General features: G+C 50.6%; 1 protein-coding gene across 1 annotated transcript in view; it reads right to left on the reverse strand.

The window, feature by feature from the left end:
* Positions 1-9,243: 9,243 nt before the first annotated feature.
* CACNA1H (calcium voltage-gated channel subunit alpha1 H) overlaps positions 9,244-21,514 on the reverse strand; it is a 252,290-nt gene continuing 240,019 nt past the window's right edge. Inside the window, exons 31-35 of the mRNA XM_074158337.1 lie at positions 21,047-21,367; positions 19,351-19,503; positions 14,974-15,157; positions 11,702-11,880; positions 9,244-11,082 (exon numbers count right to left, since the gene is read on the reverse strand). Coding sequence (XP_074014438.1) covers positions 9,901-11,082; positions 11,702-11,880; positions 14,974-15,157; positions 19,351-19,503; positions 21,047-21,367 — 2,019 coding nt within the window. The 3' untranslated portion in view covers positions 9,244-9,900. The remainder of the gene's footprint in view (positions 11,083-11,701; positions 11,881-14,973; positions 15,158-19,350; positions 19,504-21,046; positions 21,368-21,514) is intronic.

A 21,514-nucleotide genomic window follows, 5' to 3' on the forward strand; every position in this document is an offset into this window, starting at 1 on the left:
CCGACGACATGGCCACTAGATGTTGCTGCCGGTCGGGCTGAAGCGGCTCCCTCCACTCCAAGCAAGGACCAGAGCCACGAGGTGCTTTCCAGGGAGGAAAAGCATTTGGGACCGGTGGGAAATGGCACCTTTTGGGGTCCCTGGAGGGTTGCCCTCCTGAGCCAGGCTGGTGTGAGGAGGGGGGAAGCCGGCGGGGTCGTTAGTGTCCTGCAGCAAGGCGATTATTGCCCCCGACTTATGGGAACAAGCCGTGACTCCATGATGCCGTTGTTTGGCACATCCAGTGGGAAGGGGAGGAAATGGGATTGTGCTGGTTTAATTAGCCCGCTCTAATTAAAAGGAGGGGGGTGAATTTTGCCTGTAAACAAGGCAGATAAGTGTGCTGAGTCTCTGCAGAGCTGGAACCACTGAAATCTGCTGACCAGGTCCTACTGTTTCCCTGCAGAGCTCATGATGGGACAGCGCTGGCTCAGCTGGGCCACGGAAGCTTCACTGCCCACAGACGGGGAGACTCAGCCACCATCTGCTGCAGGTCATTCCTTTGCTTGCTTCCTGCAGCTTGAACGATGCTTCCCTCGTTGAGAGCGATCCAAGGGGCATTTGATTGCCTCCAGACCCTCTGGGGAAGGATGGAAGGAATGAAGGAAGCCCCAGCTCGGAGCCTGTTTGGGTTTCCTGTGCTGTGCTGTGTCAGAGACCTTTCACACATGGGCTGAGCAGAGATGCAAACTAGGATGGCTGGGACAACGCCTCAGTCCTTGTCCTCATCCGCTAGCTCCATTTTTTCTCCCTTCTGGCAGACCTGGAGGAGATGGCTTTGCTCTCTACATTGCCACACAGTGGACTGTTCATTGCAGGTGTCTCCTCCAGGCAAAGGGACACCCCAGGATACTGCCTGTTCTGTCGAAAGGGGTGGTGTGGCTTATATTGGACTGAAAATCAACTACCATTACACGTTATCCTGAAGAATACCTTCCATGTTCCAACAGACGTATTCTCTGTCAAAATCTATTTCAACTCGATTTTTCAGGTTTTATTTGTTGGTTTTTTTGTGTTTTTTTTTTTAACATTCAGCAAACAAATTTGGCCAAGAGAAGATTGGGAGAAAAGCAGGAGGGATGGGAGGGATTGGCTGAAATTTTATCCTTTCTCCCCAGCCCCTCAGAAATGCTTCAGAGAAACTAATTCATTTGAACTGAAAATTATCAGGGGGGAAATAAAACAGTTCTCAACCAGCTGTCCAATGCAGCTAGCGAAGCTGTTTAATTAACACTTTTCTTGGCTACCAGCTACCTTAGAGCTAGCTAAGAGCCAATTTAAGTTTTTTTTTTTTTTCTTGCCTGGCAAGTAATATACAGCTGCTGGAGGAGTTAATATCAGCACTGGGAGACCTTCCCCATGACAGAGAGAAGGCAGCAGGGTTATTCAGCAGCTATGAGTCATCTGTACTTGCTTATGGAAGGACTCTGTCCCCTCCCAGTCATAACAAGACCTTTTTTTCTTTCCTCCCTTCCATGCCAGTCTTGTTCTAATTAGCTGCATTTTTAATCTTTGTGAGTAGAATGAAACCTCAAGCAAGGAAGCAGTTTTATCCTGCTAGGAAACTTAATTAATGATCCATCAGAGAGTTTGATTTCCAAGCATAATGAAAACCTGTGGATCACGGCGACTCCATAGGTGTTACCTGATGATGTTGCTGTTTCTTTTGGCCACATAAAACATTCACCTTTTCTCTTGGACTTGCGCTGATCCTGTGATATGTGAAAGGACTAACGAGAAGCCTCCATGGGGGGTTTGGGGCCGCAGCTGTCCTCACGGGGAGGAAGGGCACTCGACTGCTGCTTGCTGATTTGTCATCTCTTGCAGATGCTGTGCCTGTGTTGGGTGCCGGCTCCAGAAGGATGATTCCGGGTCTAGCAAGTGCACCGGTGTCCTTTTAGCACTGATCTCCGTGCACAAGGCATGTGAAACAGCAAAGGGAATTATGTTTTCTTCATTCCCAGAAAGAGCCGGGGGCTGTAAAAATCCAAATTTCTTGGTGCTCTGTCACTAAGAGCTTCTGAACGAAGCCGATGTACCTTGACCTGGCTCCCAGAGCTGAGCAGGTTCCTGGGGCGATGGGCTCCCGGGGAGGCCGGAGCGTGGTGGTGCTCTTGGAGACATTTTGTGCCGTCGCCGCCTGTTTCCATAGGGATTGTCTCCGCACTTCTGTGGGTGAGGGCTGCACTTGCCCTCGGGGCTGGGGGAAGCCGATGGAGGCTCTCCTGGTCCTGGGAGAAGCTGTGGCGGTGGCCCTGTGATGGAGGGCAATAGAGCTGGTGCTGTGTATCTCCTACCATGCTTGCTGGTCTCTGGGCTCCTGCGGCATAATTACAATAGCAGTAGTAGAGCCCACGATGTGAGTGGCAGGTCAGGACGCTGCTGCTCGCTGTGGCCTCGGATGGAAAGTGCTTATAAGTCCTGTGCTGCAGGGAGATACCCAGAAAGCAGGTATTTTGTCACCGTTACATTTTTGAGTATGATTAAACCAACCCCGGGGCTGATTCATTGCTTCCAGCAGGCGCTCGGGGAAGGTGGGTGAGACAGAAATGACAATACAGTGGCACAGCAGAAAAGTTTATTTTTAATCCCAAATATTTACGATCAACACCTGCTAAATGGCCAGTGAAATACATTTTATGGTGTCATTAATCTGCAATAAACCGGTTTTTATTTTTAGACTGTTTGCACAACGTTGCCAGCCTGACTCATCCCTGCCTGCGTTTTATCTCTGCGAGGAGGCTGCAGAGAGCTTCCCTGCCCTTTGTCTTAACAGCCTTTTGCTTCTGTTCTCAGAGCTCGCCCCACCTGCTGCTCAGATCAAACGGCACGGAAGGAGGACACTCTCATCAAACCACGTATCAGAAGAGGATATTCTCGCTGTATGTTTACCCAGAGATTTATTTTGGTGGGAAGGTGATTGGGCACAGACAGGTGGGGCCAACTTTTGTGTTAACGTGTCTGACCGCCGCAAGCCAGACGGGAAATGAAGCCTGAGGGGTCGTGGCTGCACCAGGAGGGTCCCTGTCACCCTGGGCACAGCAGGGAGGTGGCTTTGCCAGGACAGGGGGATACACACCACGCTTTGTAACCCCAGCCAGGTGTGAACCCAAGGAGACTCGCTCCATCCTCAGCTCAAGCTTGTTTTACTGCTATCCTCCCCGAGCTAAAAAGCTGGGCAAAAAGCCAGAGCAACCATTTCAATATTCAGTATTCTGCTCCCCCTCGTTACGCTGGGTAATATAGCAGGTTGGGGGCCGGCTCTGAGACCCCCCTGCCCATGTGGCCACCAGTCCTGCGCCAGGCAGAGCACTGCTGGCAACGGGAGGTGTCGCTGCCAACAAGCTGTGAAATACCCGGTCTTCTATGAAGAATTAATTTGTATTGGAACTTGTTACCATTTGTGAGATTTTTTTTTTAAATATTTTTTTTTTTGTTAAGGAGGAAAATTAATTAATGCCTCGGTCTGAGCCAGTCAGAATAAATTAATGTGCAAGCAGGAAGGGGGAGGGGGCTAAGAGGACTGGAGAAGCTGGTTCCCAACGGGGCCATCGGATTCGATAAGGGCATGAGGAATAAGAGCAATAATCGGGCTCTGGGCAGAAGAGGGGAGGGGAAACAAGGTCCCTCCTGTTCACCAGCCGCCCGCCCTGGTGGTGGCTGTGTTTTTGGGGGGATTACTCAGGTGGGAGAGCTACCTGTGCCTCTGAGTGGGGCAAAGTGGAATCAAAAATAAGCTCTTCCAAGGGATTTCAATGAAATATTCAAATAATTAATCTGGTTTCTTTCCCGTGGTGTGACATAATGAGGGTTGGTGGCATTTTTTTCTCTTTCCCCATGAATAGATTTCTTTTTTTTTTTTTCACTGATTAGACGGATGGTCACAGCTGGAAAAAAACCCCAACCCTGACCTACAGGTGAGTGAACACACGTGAAGGGAGCACAAGGAGCAACCCAGCCTGGTCACAGCCCCAACCTGGGTATGAAACCCTCCTGGCGACATTGCTGCCTGCATCGGGATCGAAGCAGGGACCCCTCTCATGTCCCTCAGCCCGGAGCAACCCCTCCTCGCCCTCCCGGCCTCTGCAGAGAGCTCGCGCTGGGGCTGGCCCCACTGAAGGGGCTAAAACGTGTGGTGGGAGAAGCGGGGCCGCCTACCTTAACACCATTTTGCTGGAAGAGGATCGAGCACCCACCTGGCGTGAGCTTGAGTTATTCCAGGGCCCCAGCGGGATGGCAGCAGATGGACATGTTGAGTTGCTTAAAAAAAAATAAAAGTCATGGAGATTTCAGCCCCTCAGACAGCTCTGATGGTGCTGGGGCTTTGGCAGCCTGCACTAAAACATCTAATTAAGCCCCCTCGTATGGAAGACGACGGTTCCAGCCATTAAAACACAGGCCTGTATTTAAAGCTTAATAGGGAAGGTTTAATGGATAAAGTCAATTTAATTATTCATCCTAAGAAAGCTTGTACAAATATCAAATGCTTATTAGTATTCATGCAACCTGTATGATCTCGCAACACTGACAGATTAAAGGTTGTATCTAATTGCACTGGGGATGGATTCAGATTTGGTGGTTGGGGTTTTTTTTTAATGCTTTTTTTTTTTTCTCCCCAGCCTGACAAAGAGAATTTCAGATCGAAACCGTCCAAGATTTAACCTTGAAGCAGAGACCATCCGAAGGCTCTTGAAGTCACTTTGTGATGGTTTCCTCTGCCCCTTCCTCAACAAGGTGGTTTTTAATTCTCGTTTGATCCCCGCTGCTCAAAGGCTGCCGGGGCGGCTCCGGGCCACCGCTGCCGTCCCTGCGGGCTGTGGTTTTGCTGACACGGGGAGCGGTGGGGGCAGAGTCTGGCTGACAAATGGCCACCACTCAATCATCATTAAAAATGCAAAGTAGAAATCGATCCAATTAAATAATAATGACTTGCATTTACCCGGTGCTTTTCACTTCCGATCTTAAGCAGCGCAGCCCTTGCTGACAGCCCGGTGGAAGTCGCTTAGTGTTGCAGAGATTCAATCAGCGGGAAAATTAACACCAGGTGACGTTAAACTGTTTCTCTGTGTGGTTGGTGGTGGCCAGGTTTGGGCTGAGGATCCAGCCCCGGGAGCTCAGGGTGTTTGTACCTGTACGTCCAGGTGACCGTCCCCAAAGGAGACATCAGGGAGCAAGTCATGGTCACTACCTGCTCTTAGAAAATTCAGTCGGAGCTTGACGCTTCCCATGTTCCTGCAGGCTCATGAAGGGAGTCGTTACGGGTCGTGCCAAGGTTTATAGGGTTTGGGAATGTGTGGCTTTGTCAGAGAGGACAGTCAAGTCCCCTGCTCCGCAGCCACAATGCAAAGTCTCGTAGCCGCCTCCAAGGCCACGTGGGCTATAAAAGATGATAAAAGTCACCTTGTATTCACTAATTGCTCTGAGTAACAGGGTCCTGCCTTGTCCTTCCCTTGCACTTTTGCGAGAGCCCCATTCTCCGGGGATGCTCTCGGTGGGTCCCTGGGCCATCCTGGGGGACAGCTGCATCCTGCAGGCAGCTGCGGTGGGAGGCCACGGAGGCCAGGAGGCTGCGCCGGGGAGGTTGGGTCCCCGGGAGGCCGTGAGCCTCACCAGCTGTTGAGAGGCAGCAAAAGGCCATTAAATCCCTTCTCCTTTTGGCTGAAGCTGAAGCTCGTGCCTGGGTGTGGGTGGTGTCTTGATGCCCCACACCTTGCAGGAAGGACATCGTGGGGTGGTGACCATATCCCAGTCTTGGCAAGCTGCCTGTACTTTGAGCTCACAAATGAAAGAAAAGGTTATTTTGCTCTGCTGATGCCCCTGAGCTGAGGCATCTTGTCCCTGAACTGTCCTTGTGGTGTGCATCGGGACAGTGAAGACTCCGCAGTGTGTCCTCTCTGTGCCACCAACAAACTGCCAGCCTGGGCTGACCTCTTCATGGGTCTGACATGTTTCATTCCTGGGTTTTTTGCCTGTGGGATCCCCTGTGCTTGGCAGGGGCAGGTGGGGAAGATTCCCGGGAAAGGGACAATTCCCAGAGCAGCGCAATCCCAGCACACCTGAAGCCACCACAATGCTGTAACTGGGCAGGGAAAGCTTTTTTGCAACCCCCCCGCCCTGTGCTTCACATTCCTGCTGGGAATTAAATAGTCTGGTTTAGGATCATTTTTAGCATAATAAGGCACAAGTTTGCCAAAAAAGCTTTTAACAGCAGAGGTTCCTGCCTCAAATTGGATTTTTCTTTCCTTGGCTGGAAACCCCTGCTTGAGCAGGTGACAAGTGGCAGAGGGACTGGGTTTGGAGAAACACCTCTGCTCCAGCAGCGTGGGGAAGCACTGTCATTCCCAGGCCTCATCCGTCCGCTGAAGATGGGCCATGGATGCAGCGCACACCCCCTTGCAGTGACTCCAACCCCTGCAAATTGGGAAAGAAGCTTTGGAAAGGCAATGGGAAAAGGCTCTTTCCCACTGTCTCCGCTCCAGAGCAGGCAGGAACAAACACTTTCTAAATTTATTCCGTTTAAAAAAAAAAAAAAAAGAAAGAAAAAAAAGGTTTTATAATTGAAATTTAAAAAATAGGAGATTTTCCCTCCTCTGCTCCCCCTCCCGACTTTCCTACGGTTGCCTGTGGCATCCCAGGGCTCTGCCAGGCCAGGGATCCTCTTGCCGCGGCTTCACCAGGGTTTATTTGCAGAGTTGCAATAACCCCTGCCCTGGTGGCAGTTTCCTCAACGCTCCTGCTCCACAAAACGTGTTGGTTTTAACAAATTGCCTCTTTACAAAGGAGACGGTTAAAAACATAAAACCAACCCGCCCCCAGCACTCACTGGGGTTTTTTTGGGTGATCTCCACGAGTTTCTCCCGGCTCCTGGGCTCCTGCTGCGGCAGAGCAGGAGACGCCTGTCCCATCCTGATCCTGGCTGGGTGACAGCGCCTCTTCTTTTCCTTCCTTCACATTTCTGAGAGCATAAAATAAAATAGCCCCTTGGCTGCTTCTTAGCCCGCTGGAGCCTCCGTTAGTGCACTCCGAGCTGTGGTTCCTGCTGCAAAATCAAGGCTTTGGTACCTGGATCTCGATGCTCCCAGCATTCAGCCATCTCACACCGGTGCTGGCCCATGGCTTGGAGACTTGGGCAGAGCCAGGGATGCAGGAGCAAATCTCCAAACTCATCCCCAACACCCTGCCACGGCCTCAAGTCCTTCTGACTTGTTCCACGAGCCACCTCTGTCACCACGCAGGGAGTTACCATCACGGGCCAACAGCTGGAACACTTGGGAGGGGGTTTGGGCAGGGGGGGACGCTGCCTTTCCCAGCAAAGCGCAATAATCACAGCAGTAACAGCGGGAGCAGCTGCGCGGAACAGCCCCCCCGCTCCGCTGAGGGACATCCCGGGGTGTCCCAGGTGCCTCCAGGCAGGATTCAGCCCAGCGCAGGGGAATTCGCCCCCTCCCTCCCCAATCTGCTGTTAAACTGCAACAAAAAGAGTTTGCCATCATCCCCAAAGCACTATTAATAATTACTTTTATGGCGATTTTCTGGAATTGCTCGCTATCCCACCGAGACGGAATAATTATTTACAATAATCCTAAATGACTCTTAATTACAGCGGCGCAGGTGCTTGGCGGCAGCCGGCACGAAGCCGCTCGACATATGGAGGCTCCTGCGTGAGGTGAGGAATTCACCGAGCGGCACCATTGGAGCCGAGCGGGAACTGGGACCAGCTCCAAACGCCGGCGGGGAAGGGGCTGGTCCAGACCCAGGGCCCGCAGCCCAGAGACAAGAGGTTTTTAGGGGATGCCGAGGGGTTTTAGAGGGAGTGGGATGGGATGGGGGCAGCGGAACCATCCGGCTGGATGGGATGTGCTGAAGCAGGACCTGCATCCCGGTTCCATCCCACTCTGCGGCACAAAGTCAGGCCACGCTTCCAGTTTATACAGTTTAATACATGTGAAACAAGATACATTTCCGTTTGAGTAATGAATGCATAAATAACAGAAGATATATGTGAATGCATAAATATGAGGTGGCATGGAACGAACCAAACAAAAATGATTGTTTTAATTTAATTTTTTTTTTTCCCCTGTTCGTCTTTTCGCTGCCGCTGCCCATCGCTCGGGCTGACGGCGTGTCCTCGCCACGTAACTCGTTACTGCTCTTAATTAGCATCAGCTTTCTATCAGCTGTCCCACGGTGAGAGGGTCTGGATGAGGAGTGGGGAGGGGGCAAGGACCGGGGGCTAAAACCGAAAAAACAACCCCAAAACTGCAAAAAAAAAAAAAAAAAAAAAAGAAAAAGAAAAAAGTGGTGTTAAGAGGTGACCTGGATTCCTCCAGAGGCTTCTCAGTCGGAGCTGGTGAGTGCGTCCTCGAGCGGGTGCAGGGGGTGCGGAGGGAAGACCGACAGAAAGAGTGCAAACGGGAGGGTCCCGGCTCCCCCCGAGGTCTCGAAGGCGTTCTGCTGCGAGGAGGACAAACCATTAGCTGAAACGCTCACCAAGAACATCACCTAAGACAGCTCTTTATACCTTTACATACTGTATCAATAATTTACTTCGAACTGCAGTAAACAAAATACATTTCTTAAATAATTTACTATTTATTTGTTTTGTTTTTTTAATCTCTCTGTAAATTTAACTTTTTCCTTTTTTTCATCTTTTTTTCTTTGTAACGTAAGAAACCGTGTTTGTGCACGTTAGTTCAGATTATTGCGACGTTTAAACCTGAATTTCAGTTCAAAAAAAAAAAAAAAGGAAAAAAAAATAAAAGCGACAGGACAGCGGTACAGAGAAGAAGGAATAACTTATTATTGCACTGGCTACAATTCAGTAGTGATTTGGTTGTTTTTTTTTTTGTTAGTTTTTTTTTTTTTTTTTTTGCTGTAGTTAGGACAACCTCTAAAGTACAAAAGGAAAATGAGAGAGGCGTCTAAAGCTGTGAGAAGAAGCTGGTGGGATGATGGTGGAGGGAGGGAGAGGAAAAAAGGAAATGAAAGCGAAGAAAGAAGAGAAACATTTGGAAAACGAATGGCCGTAATAATTAGTTCCACATAAAACCCAAGGAAACACCACCCAGTTGCGGAGTCACATGTAATGCAAAAAACGGTATCGTTTCTCTATAAAAATATGTGCATTATGAAGAGAGAGTTTTTGTGGGTATATTTCTTTTTTTTTTTTTTTTTTTTTTTGTCTTTTTTCCTTGTTTTGTATCTCACAAATACATTATTTCTATTTATATAACTGCTGATATACAGACAATGTACAGCTCCCATCTCCCGGGCACTCCCGCGTAATGTGACAGCTCTAAAAGGTGCCTTGTTAAAAGTTGAGCATCTTTAAAAAAAAAACAAAAACAAACAAACAAACAAAACCAAACCAAACCAAACCCAACAAAACAACGAAACCCAAAGAGAATCCCCCAAATCCCAACCGCCACCACCTCGAACCCAAATCAATGTGATTGAGGCCACGGAGAAAGGGGGGGGGTGGGAGGAACGAAGCAACCCCCTGAATCGGCTCCACCTTCCCTTTAGAAAAGAAACCCCCAAACCGCTTTGCAAATCTGCTCCCCCCGCCCCGAAACCCGTCACCGTTTCGTCCAGCCGTTTGTTTGGTTTCTTTTTAATTGTGGTTTGTGGGTTTTTTTTTTTTTTCCTTTTTGTTTTTGTTTTTTGTGTGTGTGTTTGTTTTTTTTTTTTGCAAACCTCCACAGCGCTTAAGAACAAGTGACTGCAAGAAAGAAGAAAAAAAAAAAAAAACCAACCCGGGGAGCAGCCACCCAGGGACCGGTGGCCACTCAGTCCCTTCGGTTTGGAAACCCACATTGGTGTCAAGCCCTTGAGACCCCCCCGCTCCCCCCTCCCAGAAAGCTATACTGGGTCATCAATGTCTTCTTCTGTTGCAACAGTCACCGGGACCAAGTCCTGCTTCCGGAGGGGGCTCTTAGCCATGCCCAGGAGCTCTTTGCTTTTCTCGGCGTTGCTCCACTGAGTTTTTAAGTGATCCGGCTTTTTCAGTTCGGAGGCGGCGGGGGCGTCCGGCCGAGAGTCCACGGAACCCGGCGTGGACTGACCGCTGTCCAGGAGATCCGAGAGGCTGCTCAAGGAGCTGCTGTCCAACTGCTCAAAGGAGAAGTTGGGGATGGTGAGGTGCTCCCCGCGGCAGGGGGGCTGGCCCCGGCGCTCCGCTTTGGAGGCCGGCTCCCCGGGCTGGCTCTCGGCGAGCTCCAGGGACTCTCTGTACGCCGGGAACTCGCAGGACGGGGTCCTTCGCCGCAGCATGCTGTTCTCGGAGGGTTTGGTGCGTGAGGCCGCCCCGCCATCGTCCTCCATGGGAGGATCTATAGAAATGCAGGGCGGGCTCATCTTCTTCTTCCTCCGGGCTCCGTGGATGTACTCGGATTCCATCTGGATGTGGGCGGGGGACCGCTGCTTTTCCTCGGCAGCGTCCTCAAAGCTACAGTCCCCATCGCTGATGGAGGGGCAGATCTCGATTGAGTGCCGCCTTTGGTCGTCTGCCCAGCTGGGCTTGTTGAGAAAGCCCTTCGTATCGATGCTGTAGAACTTTTTCAAGTCCTTCTCCTTGCTGCTGCCCCTGGAGAGGCTGGTTGTGCTGCAGTTCTTGAGGGGCACCGGAGATGGGGCCGGGGAGATGAACGGTGAAGTCGAGCGGCTCCCAGCGTCCGAGCACTCCCCTCCCCAGTCTTTGGCCGAGCTGTTGATGTGGCGAACCTCCTCGTCAGCCAGGTCGGAGGACTCGAAGAGGCTGCCCTCGGGGTTGGGAGGGCTGCCGCCGGGGCTGGGCGGCCGGCTGGGGATGCCGTGCTGGCCGCAGGTGTGCTTCCGTGTGAGTGTGCTGGGGTGGCGATGCGGGGAGGACGGGGGGGAGCGCGGGGGGGTGCCAGGGAGGGAGGCAGCCGTGGAATGGAGTGGGCTGGGGGTGAAGGTGCTCTGGGGCTGCTTTGCTGACGGTAGCGTCTCTCCAGGCTCTGCTTGCAGGCTGTCCTTGCGGTCTGGAGTCTGCCCCTCCACGGAGTCTGTTCGAATGGCCTCCTGGAAGGTGAGGAGAGAGAGATGGGGCAAGGGCCTGGGGGGGGTCTGCCGGATCAGTGGCACTTCCAGTGATAAAACATGGCACGTGGCAGAACGACTGGTGGGTCTAACACACCCCACACCACCCCATCCCTGCCCCATCGTGCCAGCCCCCATCAGACCCTCCCTGTACCAGAGGATGAAGTTTTGAAGCAGAGACCCAGAGCCTACAGGCACAGGGCTTGTATCTGCTGGGTCTTTCTGCACGGTCTTGGTCTTGCTCTTACACCAAATCCTGAGTCAGCACAACCTGTCCAAAGTGACACGGTGTAGGGCTGACTGCAGGCTTCTCACAGCACTGGTAAAACTGAACTGGGCATCTTCTCTCTGTGCTTTAGCTACTCTTTCATAGAATAGTACATCCATGAAGGTGAAAGTAGGTAAAAACAACCTTCCTCTGTGTGTCACTTGCCGGGAGTGGAGTATATTAACATTTACGGCACTAAACCTGTTTTGTTCTAAAAGGGGGATTTCTACTTTCAGCTCCAAGAAAAGAAACCCAAGAGAGGACTGGAAAAAAAAAGGGAAGGACCCAGATGATTACGAAGGAGTTTACCTCTGCAGGCTCTTGGCCTCTCACCTGTCTGCACAGCAGCTTGTTGAGAGTAGGAGATCGAGGTGTGATGTGGGGGGGAAGGATCTTCCAGCGGTGGCGGCCTTCGTGGTTGGGAGAACGGACTGCCAGCTGGAGGGACTCTGTTGGGACTCTCAGAGAGGAACACGTTCCCACAGGCTGGGAGCGGATGGAGGTGATGGACCCTAGGGAACAGAGAGAAAGCTGTCACCACCACTGCTGGCACAGGGACTGTGAAGGTTTGAGGCAGAACTGGTGCCCACAGACTCCAGGAGGGGAATAAACGCCGGAGGGGAAGCGAAAAGCCCTTCTAGTCTGGCTGAAATCTCAATCCTTGGGCAGTGCCAGGATTAAAAACCAGGTGTCCCTCGTCCCGTCCCCTGCTTTTAATACGAGGCCATATCTCATCAGGGAGGGCAGGGAGGTTACAGATGAAGTCTCTGCAACTCAGCAGCGCTGCATGTGGCTCTGCCTGCTCTGGGATATCACCTGTTACAAACTTTATGCTCATATTTTCTGTTTCAGGTAAAAGGAACCTTCTCTTGTAGCTGCTGTGACACTGAGGGTGGATGGCGGCCACCTGGACCACATGGCAGCCAATGAAGGGCAGGAGCTGGGGTTGCATCTGAAACCTTGCCATTGCTGCTTTGCTGGTGGCGTTGCTTTGCGTGGATTTGTAAGGGGATGTTGCCTGTTTGGAGAACATGGATCTGGGAAGTCCGGTGGTAGTGCTGGATCCTCTGAGTCAGGACATCTGGGTTGTCTCTGCAGTGCTGCCAGGGACAGGCTTGCAGCCTTACGCTGCTCTGCCACAGGGAGGCAAGAGCAGCACCACTCAGCTCCCTCCCAGCCTCCAGAGCTCCACTTTCAGGTCCAACCTACAGCCCCATACAGCCAGCAGGCACCCTGCCATCGATGTCTCCAGCAGAAGACACTGGTGGCATACACAGGGCAGCTTCCCGTTCACTACAGCCCAAACACTACCACCACCAGGTCCACGAGGCAGACCTTGGCTGGCCACGGTCCGATCAGCAGCATGGAGACTGCTTCAAGTGCCGTGACCGTCCCTGAGCTCATGCATCAGGCAGGAATTGCTCTTTTCCTGAAGGCTCCCAGTCCCCTGGCTGAGTCTAAAGGCAAACCCTCCTCCCCAGCCCCTTCGTGGTGCTGCTTTACTGCAGTTCTGCGTTGTTGGAAAGATCTTTTGCTTTTTTATTTTTTTGGCCGCAGGATTTATTGTCCTCATTAGCTTGAAACCCAATGTCTGTTTCTACATTGCTGCTCCATGTTAAAAACACAGCTATCCATCACTTCAAGAGATCTCACCCAGGGGTCAGGGAACTTGAACCTATGACAAAAGCCATCCAGACAGATTGCAGTTGCATTTCAGGAGAAGATTTGTTGTTGAGAAGAAAGAAAAGTTAGTGTTTAATCATTTTTCTTTCAGAGCTTTTCTCCAGAACACCAGAGAAGGAGCAAAGCAGTGAGGTCCCCACCCCCAAGCCATCCCACTTCTCCCCAGTTCTTTTTTGGGGTCTCCTACAGCCAGAGTTTCAGACTGAGTCTGTGCTGTTCATGTGTTAATCCAGGCTTTAATGAAATGTTTTTTCTGATGCAGAAAAACTTTGTCATAAAATCTGTCACAAACATGGTCATAAAATGAAAACTCTATGCTCTCCTCCCTGTCCTTAGTTGGAATTTCCTTCTGTTGGAAACTTTCCATCTAGCCTTCGTATAGGAAACCAAAAACCTCTCTAAACTGCATATTCAGGAACACTGAATATCTCTGGATTTGTATTTTTTTTTCTCTTGTTTTTCTAGCAAATCAAGAAACTGCACCTAAGACCAAAGTAACACAAGATCTGGCCATCCCACAGTATTTTCACTGTGTAGTCACCAAAGTGATGGGGAGGAGACCAGAAATCCTTAGCTGACCTTGAGAAGTCCAGGAAAGCACAAATGCTGACGTGAGTCTCTATGTGCTGGGTTTTAATTTTACGTTACTTATTGGGACTGTGACTTGAATCAGAGTTTGGTCAGCTCCGAAGCAGCCCAGCTCTGGGTGATGCTGGCTGGATGCATCTATCAGAGCAGGTTAAAAGTAAGCCCTTGTCATACCCATCGCTCAAGAACTCTTGGAGAGAAATTTAGGGAACATGAGAAAATCCTTGCTCAGGTCTACCCACCCCTGCCAACATCACAGCAGTTTTATACTGGTATAAATCCTGATTTACACCCACTACAGAGATGAAAACCATCCCCAGTAGTCCAGCCATGAAACTCAACCTCTGTTTTCCTTGCTTAGCAAAGAATTTGCAGGTGAAATAATAATAAATACTGAGCAGAGAACGTTAACTGGCATCCAGAGAGTTTGAACAAACATAGAGTTACTTCACACAACGAAATCAGAGCAGATCTTGCCAGCCCCACCAGGGTTTGCAAACCCACTACTCATCTGTCCAAGCAGTTCTTGCATTTCAAACAATGTTGCCTCAAAGGAAACCAGGCTGGTAAGTTCTTTGGAGGCACTCAAGAAGCACATGTGCTTTTAGGGAGGCAGATATTTTCTTTCTCATTGATTTCCCCTTCAAACCGACTCGCACAACAAAAAAAGAAAGGCATTTTAGGGGAAATGTACTTGGCTGCAGTTGGGTAAATGTATACTCAAAGGCTCCGTGTAGCTTGTGATTCCCTGATGGGGGGGGTCTCTCTGCAAGATTCATTATAAGGCCAGGCCAGGGAGGCACTGGAGAGTGGTTTCTAATCTTTATGCTCCCAAAGAAACTCCTGCATCTCTGAACTCAATGTACCGTGCTAAAAAGATACTGCTCTGAGACTGAATGCTGCCTGAAACAATAGCTGTAAAGGAGCTCTGTCAGGAAGTAATACCGACTCCGGCTTTTATTCATGTTGATTTTATTGATTCCTAGTCATGTCAGGGCTGATCACTTCAGGAGAAATGTGCAGCTCGTAACCTTTTCCTCAGCTAACAGCCTGTCCCCCTACACCTCCAACACTGCTTGGGAGCCCCACTTCTCCCCAGTCAAACATCCGAGCCACCAGCTTTTTCCAGAGAAAATGCAGTGATGTGATGAAAACACAAAATGTTGCAGAGTGTGGGAAACCGCAGTTGTGCCGATGGTATCACATCAAAGCAAGCAAGCCCTGGCTCAGCCCCTGTTCGGCATGGGTTGCTTACTCCCCATCTAACCACCACGTGTACCTGCTGCCCCATGGTTTCGGCTAGGAGGAGGAAGGGAATACTCCGCGAGCAGTACCTCTTTGGGATTTGCAGGGATACGTTTCCATCTCCACCTCGTGGAGGGGGAAAGGGGCTTTCGCTGGCATCACTGGCCGGAACATGTAGCTGTCGTTGGGCAAGGAGTGCATACGGGAAACGGAGATCTTGCGGACTGTCAACAGGTTTTGAGAGTCCTGTGGCCTCAGAGAGGCTGTGCCGCCCTGCAAAGCAAGGAGACAGGGAGATGAGGACACTCAGCATCATGGTGGTGAATTTACAGCAATCTCCTCGCCTGCTTTTTGTTTTAAAACCTTATGCAAATGTTCCTCTTGGCATCTTACAGAGCCTGCAGCCCTGGTGACTGCAACGGGATACCAAGCTACACCGTGCTAGCCGAGTAACGAGCTCGAGTTGCAGTTGGAGTAAAACCAGGCATCAGTGACCCACCACTAAGCCAGCTCTTGGACACCGCGGAGAAGTAAGGTCCAGGAAAATGGGGCCCACCCTCTAAACACAGGAGAAAGCCAGTATTTCTCACACTGGTCTGCTCTGATTTTCCCAGGGATGCTTTCAGCCCGGCCCGGGTGGTGATGCTCTTCTCCTCAAAGCTATTCTGGGACAGACGGGCAAAATTGGCCAGTCCTTGGACATGCTGACCGAGGGCAGCAAGTGTTTCTGGAAATTCATACACGCCCTCCCCAAAACACACATACAGGCAGACATTTAAACGTACACATTAACACCGCTGCAAACCCTGCAGCCTCTCCCCTACAACATGGAGCATTTTGGGCACCACTGACCCCAGAAGAAGACAGCCATGTGGCAGGAGGCAGAGGAAAGGAGAAGACATCATGGCAGCACGTATGTGGGTGTGGAGCCTGTTCTGGGATATAAAACAGATTTCTCTGTGTTTGCCTTTGCTGTCAAATGGGTCTTGTTGGAAGTGCCTGGACAGAGCATGTCACAAGCCTTAAACTTGACCCCTCACCACTTCTCTGAGGCCCTCTTCAATTCAGGCACCTTATAGCAAGTTTACCCTGGGGTATTAAGAAGCTTCAGGGACTCAAATGATGCCTCTGTGGTGCGGACGGAGCAGCTGTGAGAGGTGGTGCCACGACTTGGCCAAGTGTTGGGCGAGCGGGAGCCCTTGGAACAGGACCTGCAACCTGGCTCCCGGCCCCGAGGTTTTGGTCCTAGACACATTCCCCTCACAATTTACCACGTTATCTAAAGTACGACTAATCGCTCTGGTTTTCCTTTAACGTCAGCCTCCCAGTGACTGATTGAAAACATTTTTCCAGCTGCATGTCTTAAATTAAATGTATTTTTCTTTGCTCTGCCGGGCTGTTTTCCCTCTCTGCTAGCAAAACCTGGGCCTGAGATCCCTTGCTGGATAGTTCGGAGATCACCAAGGATCTGGTTAAATCTGGTTTTTTTTTTTTTTCTTCCATACATTTCTGGCTTAGAAATTTATTTCCTCAGATCCCTAAAGAGACACAACCCGAGACAAATTACTCGATGTTTTTACCCTGTTGAGCTTGGCTGAAGAGATGGGGGGGGGAATCAGCAGCAGTTATTTACAGGGAGCTGGCGTGCCCAGCAGCCCTCCACGTGCAACCCAGGGCTCGGGGCTGATATATTCATGCATCCGCAGCGTGGCTGTGCCAGTTGGCCTCTGGCCATTACAGCTAATAAGCTATCAGCATCGCAACACCTGAGCTGCACGCAGGCAGGCGATTGTTAACACCCCAGTGTCACACAGAGAACAAAAGGTCTTGCTCCACTTACTCAGTAGCCTAGCAGAAGGATCACTGTATCTGTCTATTAAATCTCAGTTTGTCTTTACAGGATCTTGCATTTGTCCTCCCTGGCTGGGACAAATGAACAGAAATCCCCTCTTGACATAAATAACTGTAATTTTTAAGGTTTCAGCTATTGTGACCCAATTGACTTAGGGACATGGGCACACGGACCCACTGGAGTGGGTCCAGAGGAGGGCCACAAAGATTATCAGAGGGCTGGAGCACCTCTCCTGTGAAGACAGGCTGAGAGAGTTGGCATTGTTCGGCCTGGAGAAGAGAAGGCTCCAGGGAGACCTTATAGCCCCTTCCAGTACCTGAAGGGGGCTACAGGAGAGCTGGGGAGGGACTCTTTATGAGGGAGTGTAGCGATAGGACAAGGGGTAATGGTTTTAAATTGAAAGAGGGGAGATTTCGATTAGATACTAGAAAGAAATTCTTTACTGTGAGGGTGGTGAGACACTGGAACAGGCTGCCCAGAGAAGCTGTGGCTGCCCCATCCCTGGAAGCTTTCAAGACCAGGCTGGATGGGGCTTTGAGCAACCTGGTCTAGTGGGAGGTGTCCCTGCCCAGGGCAGGGGGGGGTTGGAACTGGATGATATTTAAGGTCGCTTCCAACTCAAACTATTCTATGATTTTAAATGGCTTCAATGCCACTGTAATATTAAACACCTGAAATATGAAACATGGACACAAAGCTTGTTGGCTCACACCTGGTGAGCTGCTCTCAACAGCTAGGAAGGTTTGGAGACACACCACAACAGACACTGCTGCTCCTCCTCTTTAGTGGGAAACACCTGATGCACTCAGAAGCCTGATGCCATGCCCTGGAAATCAATGTGGCTCCTTCAAAACCCATCCTTCAAAGCCCAACCTGGACCAGTGCTGCTGAGACTGCATATGGTGAATTCTGCCTGCAGCTTGGGAGGATCCCAGGCAGCTGATAGAGATGTGTGAGGCGGGAGCCTACTTGCTGTGGGACCCTTCTCTGGCCAGGTAGAAAGGCATTAAATTGACCGTAGAGGTTCATGGTGATGCAGCTCAGAGGCTCAGTTACGCATCTTTAACCAGTGAGCACAACTCCTTCCTCTTGTGTCCAGGAATCAATAGTCTGTTGGAGCTCTGATTTTGCTCTGCTGCGGAGGGAGCTCGAGAAGAAATCATCCTGCAAATACCTCTACAGGACATGACCCTTCCCGGGTGATTAAACGGCCAGAAGATACTCTGTAAGCAAAGGTGACTGGCAGGATCCTCTGGAAGAGGGAACACTGTAACTTCTCAGGGGTATGGAGCCAAGAGCCTGCAAACAAGTCATGGGCAAAATTCCCAGAGGAAGGGCTCCTCCTGATCCCTCTCCAAAGGCGTGTGTCTCCAGCACTGCGAGCGAGCTTAGCCATTTCCCACAGCCCCTGCGGTGGGGAAGGCAGAGGCACAAAAAGGGCAGGAGGTAACTCCCTGCCTGTGCTACCAATGCTGGCATCCCTGCACAGGCTAAGTCTGGTGGCATCCATGGTTGTGCTGTCCTTCCCTGGGGAGGTAACGAACCCTCAGCTCTGCCAGCAGAAACCCAGGACCCCTTGCAGTTGCATTTACAAAGTCCCAAATGTTGCCTGTCCCTGAAAGATGCCTTCCCTGTGATCTCCCTTTGAGCCTCTGCAGCTTCTGGGTGCCAAGCTAATGGACACCCTGCAGAGAAGACTGAGGATTATAGCTTCATATCACTCATCTTGCACAGGGGAAAATGCTTGGTCATCAAGAGCTTAATTTGAGCACAGAATTTGCTTGGAGATGCTGCAAGATACTTGCCACTAGAAGGTGCCTTGATAGTCATGACAGAGGTCAGGTAATAAAGTGGAAAATGGCCCAAGTCTAAAGCAGATTAATTCTGGGTGGCCACTGGAAGTCCTGTGAGGACAGCAAGTGTGCTCCCCACTGCAGCACGTGCATCTTCATCACTGGCTGTGGCTCGCATGTTCTCATGCCACAGGAGGACATCTGGAGCTCACTCACCCTGAGGCGGACACCGTGCTGCAGTAGGACAAACCGTGCAGTATCTTCATGGGACGTGACCTGGGCACCAGTGCATGGTGCGATGGGGAAGGACTGAGCAGAGGGGACTACAGCCCTTCAGGTCTGCTGGGTGATGTCCCCAGAGCATCTCCTGAACCCACAGCTCCGGTGCTTGCTGAAAGCCTAAGGTGTTGATCTACTTTTGCCTCTGTTTCCTCAACACTGTATCATAAACAGGTTCTTACAGTAAGAAAACCAAAGTGGGCTGTGTTTTCTCCACAAGGGACTCTGCCTGCCTCCAGCTCTCGATATATCACTTGAAGACAGACTGCTCACACATCACATCGCACATCAAATGCGAGACTTTTTCAGCTAAGAAGAGTATGATTTCATTTGTGTCCCACGCAAGGCTGCCAGCAGAGTCGGCTGGGACACGTTCTTTGCCCAGCCCCTGCACAAGCAAAGGCAGTACAAAGGAACAGAGGGTGGAAACAACTGTTGTGGCTGTGAAGCGACAGTTTTAGGACAATTCAGACACCACCACCAGCTGCACAGCACCAAAGCACAATGCCACAATGCAGAAGCAATGGCGCGACGTCATTCACCTCAGCTTCATGGCCTGGGGTTTTGTGGGAAGGTGTCAGGACATGGTGGGGAACAGAGCAGAAGGACGGGATTTCCATCATGGGAGCCTCTGCCCCCTCCAGCACGTCTGAGTCTGGGATGGTTAAAGACAGATTCTCACAGCTCAGCACCTCCTTCAAATTGGGGAGATAAAAAGCATCAGTAGCAGACCAAGGCTGGGTCTTAACACTCGAAGATGTTTGCCCTGTGGCATTTCCTAGTTGCCCCATTCATCCAGAACAGGAAGGAAGAGAAAAGGAAATGTGGGCTGCAAAAACTGGCACAAATGGCAAGAAAATACAGAGCATCCCGCAACACCTTCCAGGGTGCCCACCAGTGGCAGGATTAGTCATAGAGCTCTACGTACTTAACCTCTTCAGCTCCCCACTCACGCTGTTCTCCCTCTGGGGAACATCACCTCTCACTAGGGGTTTTCTAGGGCTAAGACGAGGTTCCTGGTGTGCTCGGGAGCTACGGAAGGACGAGGAAAATCCAATGAAGCTGAACTCAGTTTGCAATCACAGCCTTTGTGAAAGGATGTGCCCTCTCTTCCCTCAATGAGAAAAGCAACCTGGGTGTTTATGGTGCATTTTCCTGCAGCAACGTCTATTAGGAACTACATTCAAATAGCGAATTCCCCATTGCTGTGTAACTACATTTCTTTTTCCTTGACTTAATAGAGTCTGATACATTTTATAAAAATCTAATTTAATGTAATTTAATCTCAAATCCCCCACTGATTTTGCGGTAGATTTATTTGCGATCACGGTGACAAAGCAATTTCGTATTCACTCTTCATCATATGCTGCTGACATGAGATGAGACAATTATCTCATGTCCCTCCTTTCCCCCCCGACTTCTGATTGCCTTATTTTTCTAGAGGACTAATAGAAATCACAGAGCAGGCAGTGTCTGGAAAATCAACGTGAAACCTCCAGCTTCTTGCTGAGGGGTTCTGACAATTCCCAGGGTCCAAGTCAGCCATGCCCTGAGCAAAGCATGAGACAGCGGGAAACTCATGCTTACACCAGTGCCAGACATGCCCTCCTGAGCTGCGCGCTACTATTTGCTTGAGGCTCCTCTGGAAATCCCGAAGTGGGATTAAAAAGAGCCTGAGCAGTAGTATTTCTGTGTCTGTGTGACGGGAATTTACACTATCGCTTGCTCTATGTGTCAGGGTTGACAGTGCCAGCATTCCCAGGGCTTTATGAGATTTCTCCCTGGTGCTGCTACCCATGCTAAAATGACAAGGACCGATGCGTTGGCTGGGAGAGCAGGACAGGGACCTGTGGCTGTTATACTTCTGAACTTAAAATTCATAACCTTTGAATGAACTGAAAATGGCCAGAGATGGACTTTCAACCCTCCCCAAGAAATACTGTCAAGACAGCGTTAGCCCTGGAGAAGACGTTTCAAGCAGTGTTCCATCTCAGGGAGCCCTCCTGAGATGACTCAGGATGTGGAGGTGGTGGTGACATCTCTGCTTTGGGGAACCTAGGAAAGCTGCTTTCGTCCTACGCTGCCTTGTCTCCTGCCTCTTTGGCTCTGTGTCACTCAGGATCTGACTGCCTCATGAGCAGACAGCAGTGACTGGTAAGAACTGTCCTGTCCCTACTCTGAGCACAAGAAGAGCAGAAGATGCTTTGTGTGAACTATTACCAGGGCTTGGTGCTTCACCTGCACCGCTGACTCAGACTTCATGGTCTCTTGACTTCTGTAGGGTGGCCTGCTCTCTGGGGCCACTGCACCTCCCCTGCTCCCGCTGGTGGCTGAGGTGGTTGCTCCTCTGGACATCTCCAATTCGATCTCAGCATCCATCTCAGCGTCCTCCTTGGCCTCCTTGTTGCTCTCCTCTAGATGCTTCATCAGCACTGCGACCACTACGTTGACTAGGACGAACTGTGCAATGAGGACGAAGGTGACAAAGTAGACAGGAGAGATAACAGGCAGGTAACTGAGGCAGTGCTTGTCTTCCCGAGTGCATTCCCGGAGAGTGTCCTGCAACAGAGGGGCAGAGGTGAGGGATTAATAAGGGCTGGGGCTCTGCTTGGGCTTCAAATACAGAAACATGAAAGATAACCTGCAGAGGACTGAAAAGCATATAATTACATATCCCAGACACAATAGCTTATAGGTACAACAAAT

Source organism: Numenius arquata, chromosome 14 (genome assembly GCF_964106895.1).
Source record: "Numenius arquata chromosome 14, bNumArq3.hap1.1, whole genome shotgun sequence".
In the NCBI taxonomy this organism is placed as follows: Eukaryota; Metazoa; Chordata; class Aves; order Charadriiformes; family Scolopacidae; genus Numenius; species Numenius arquata.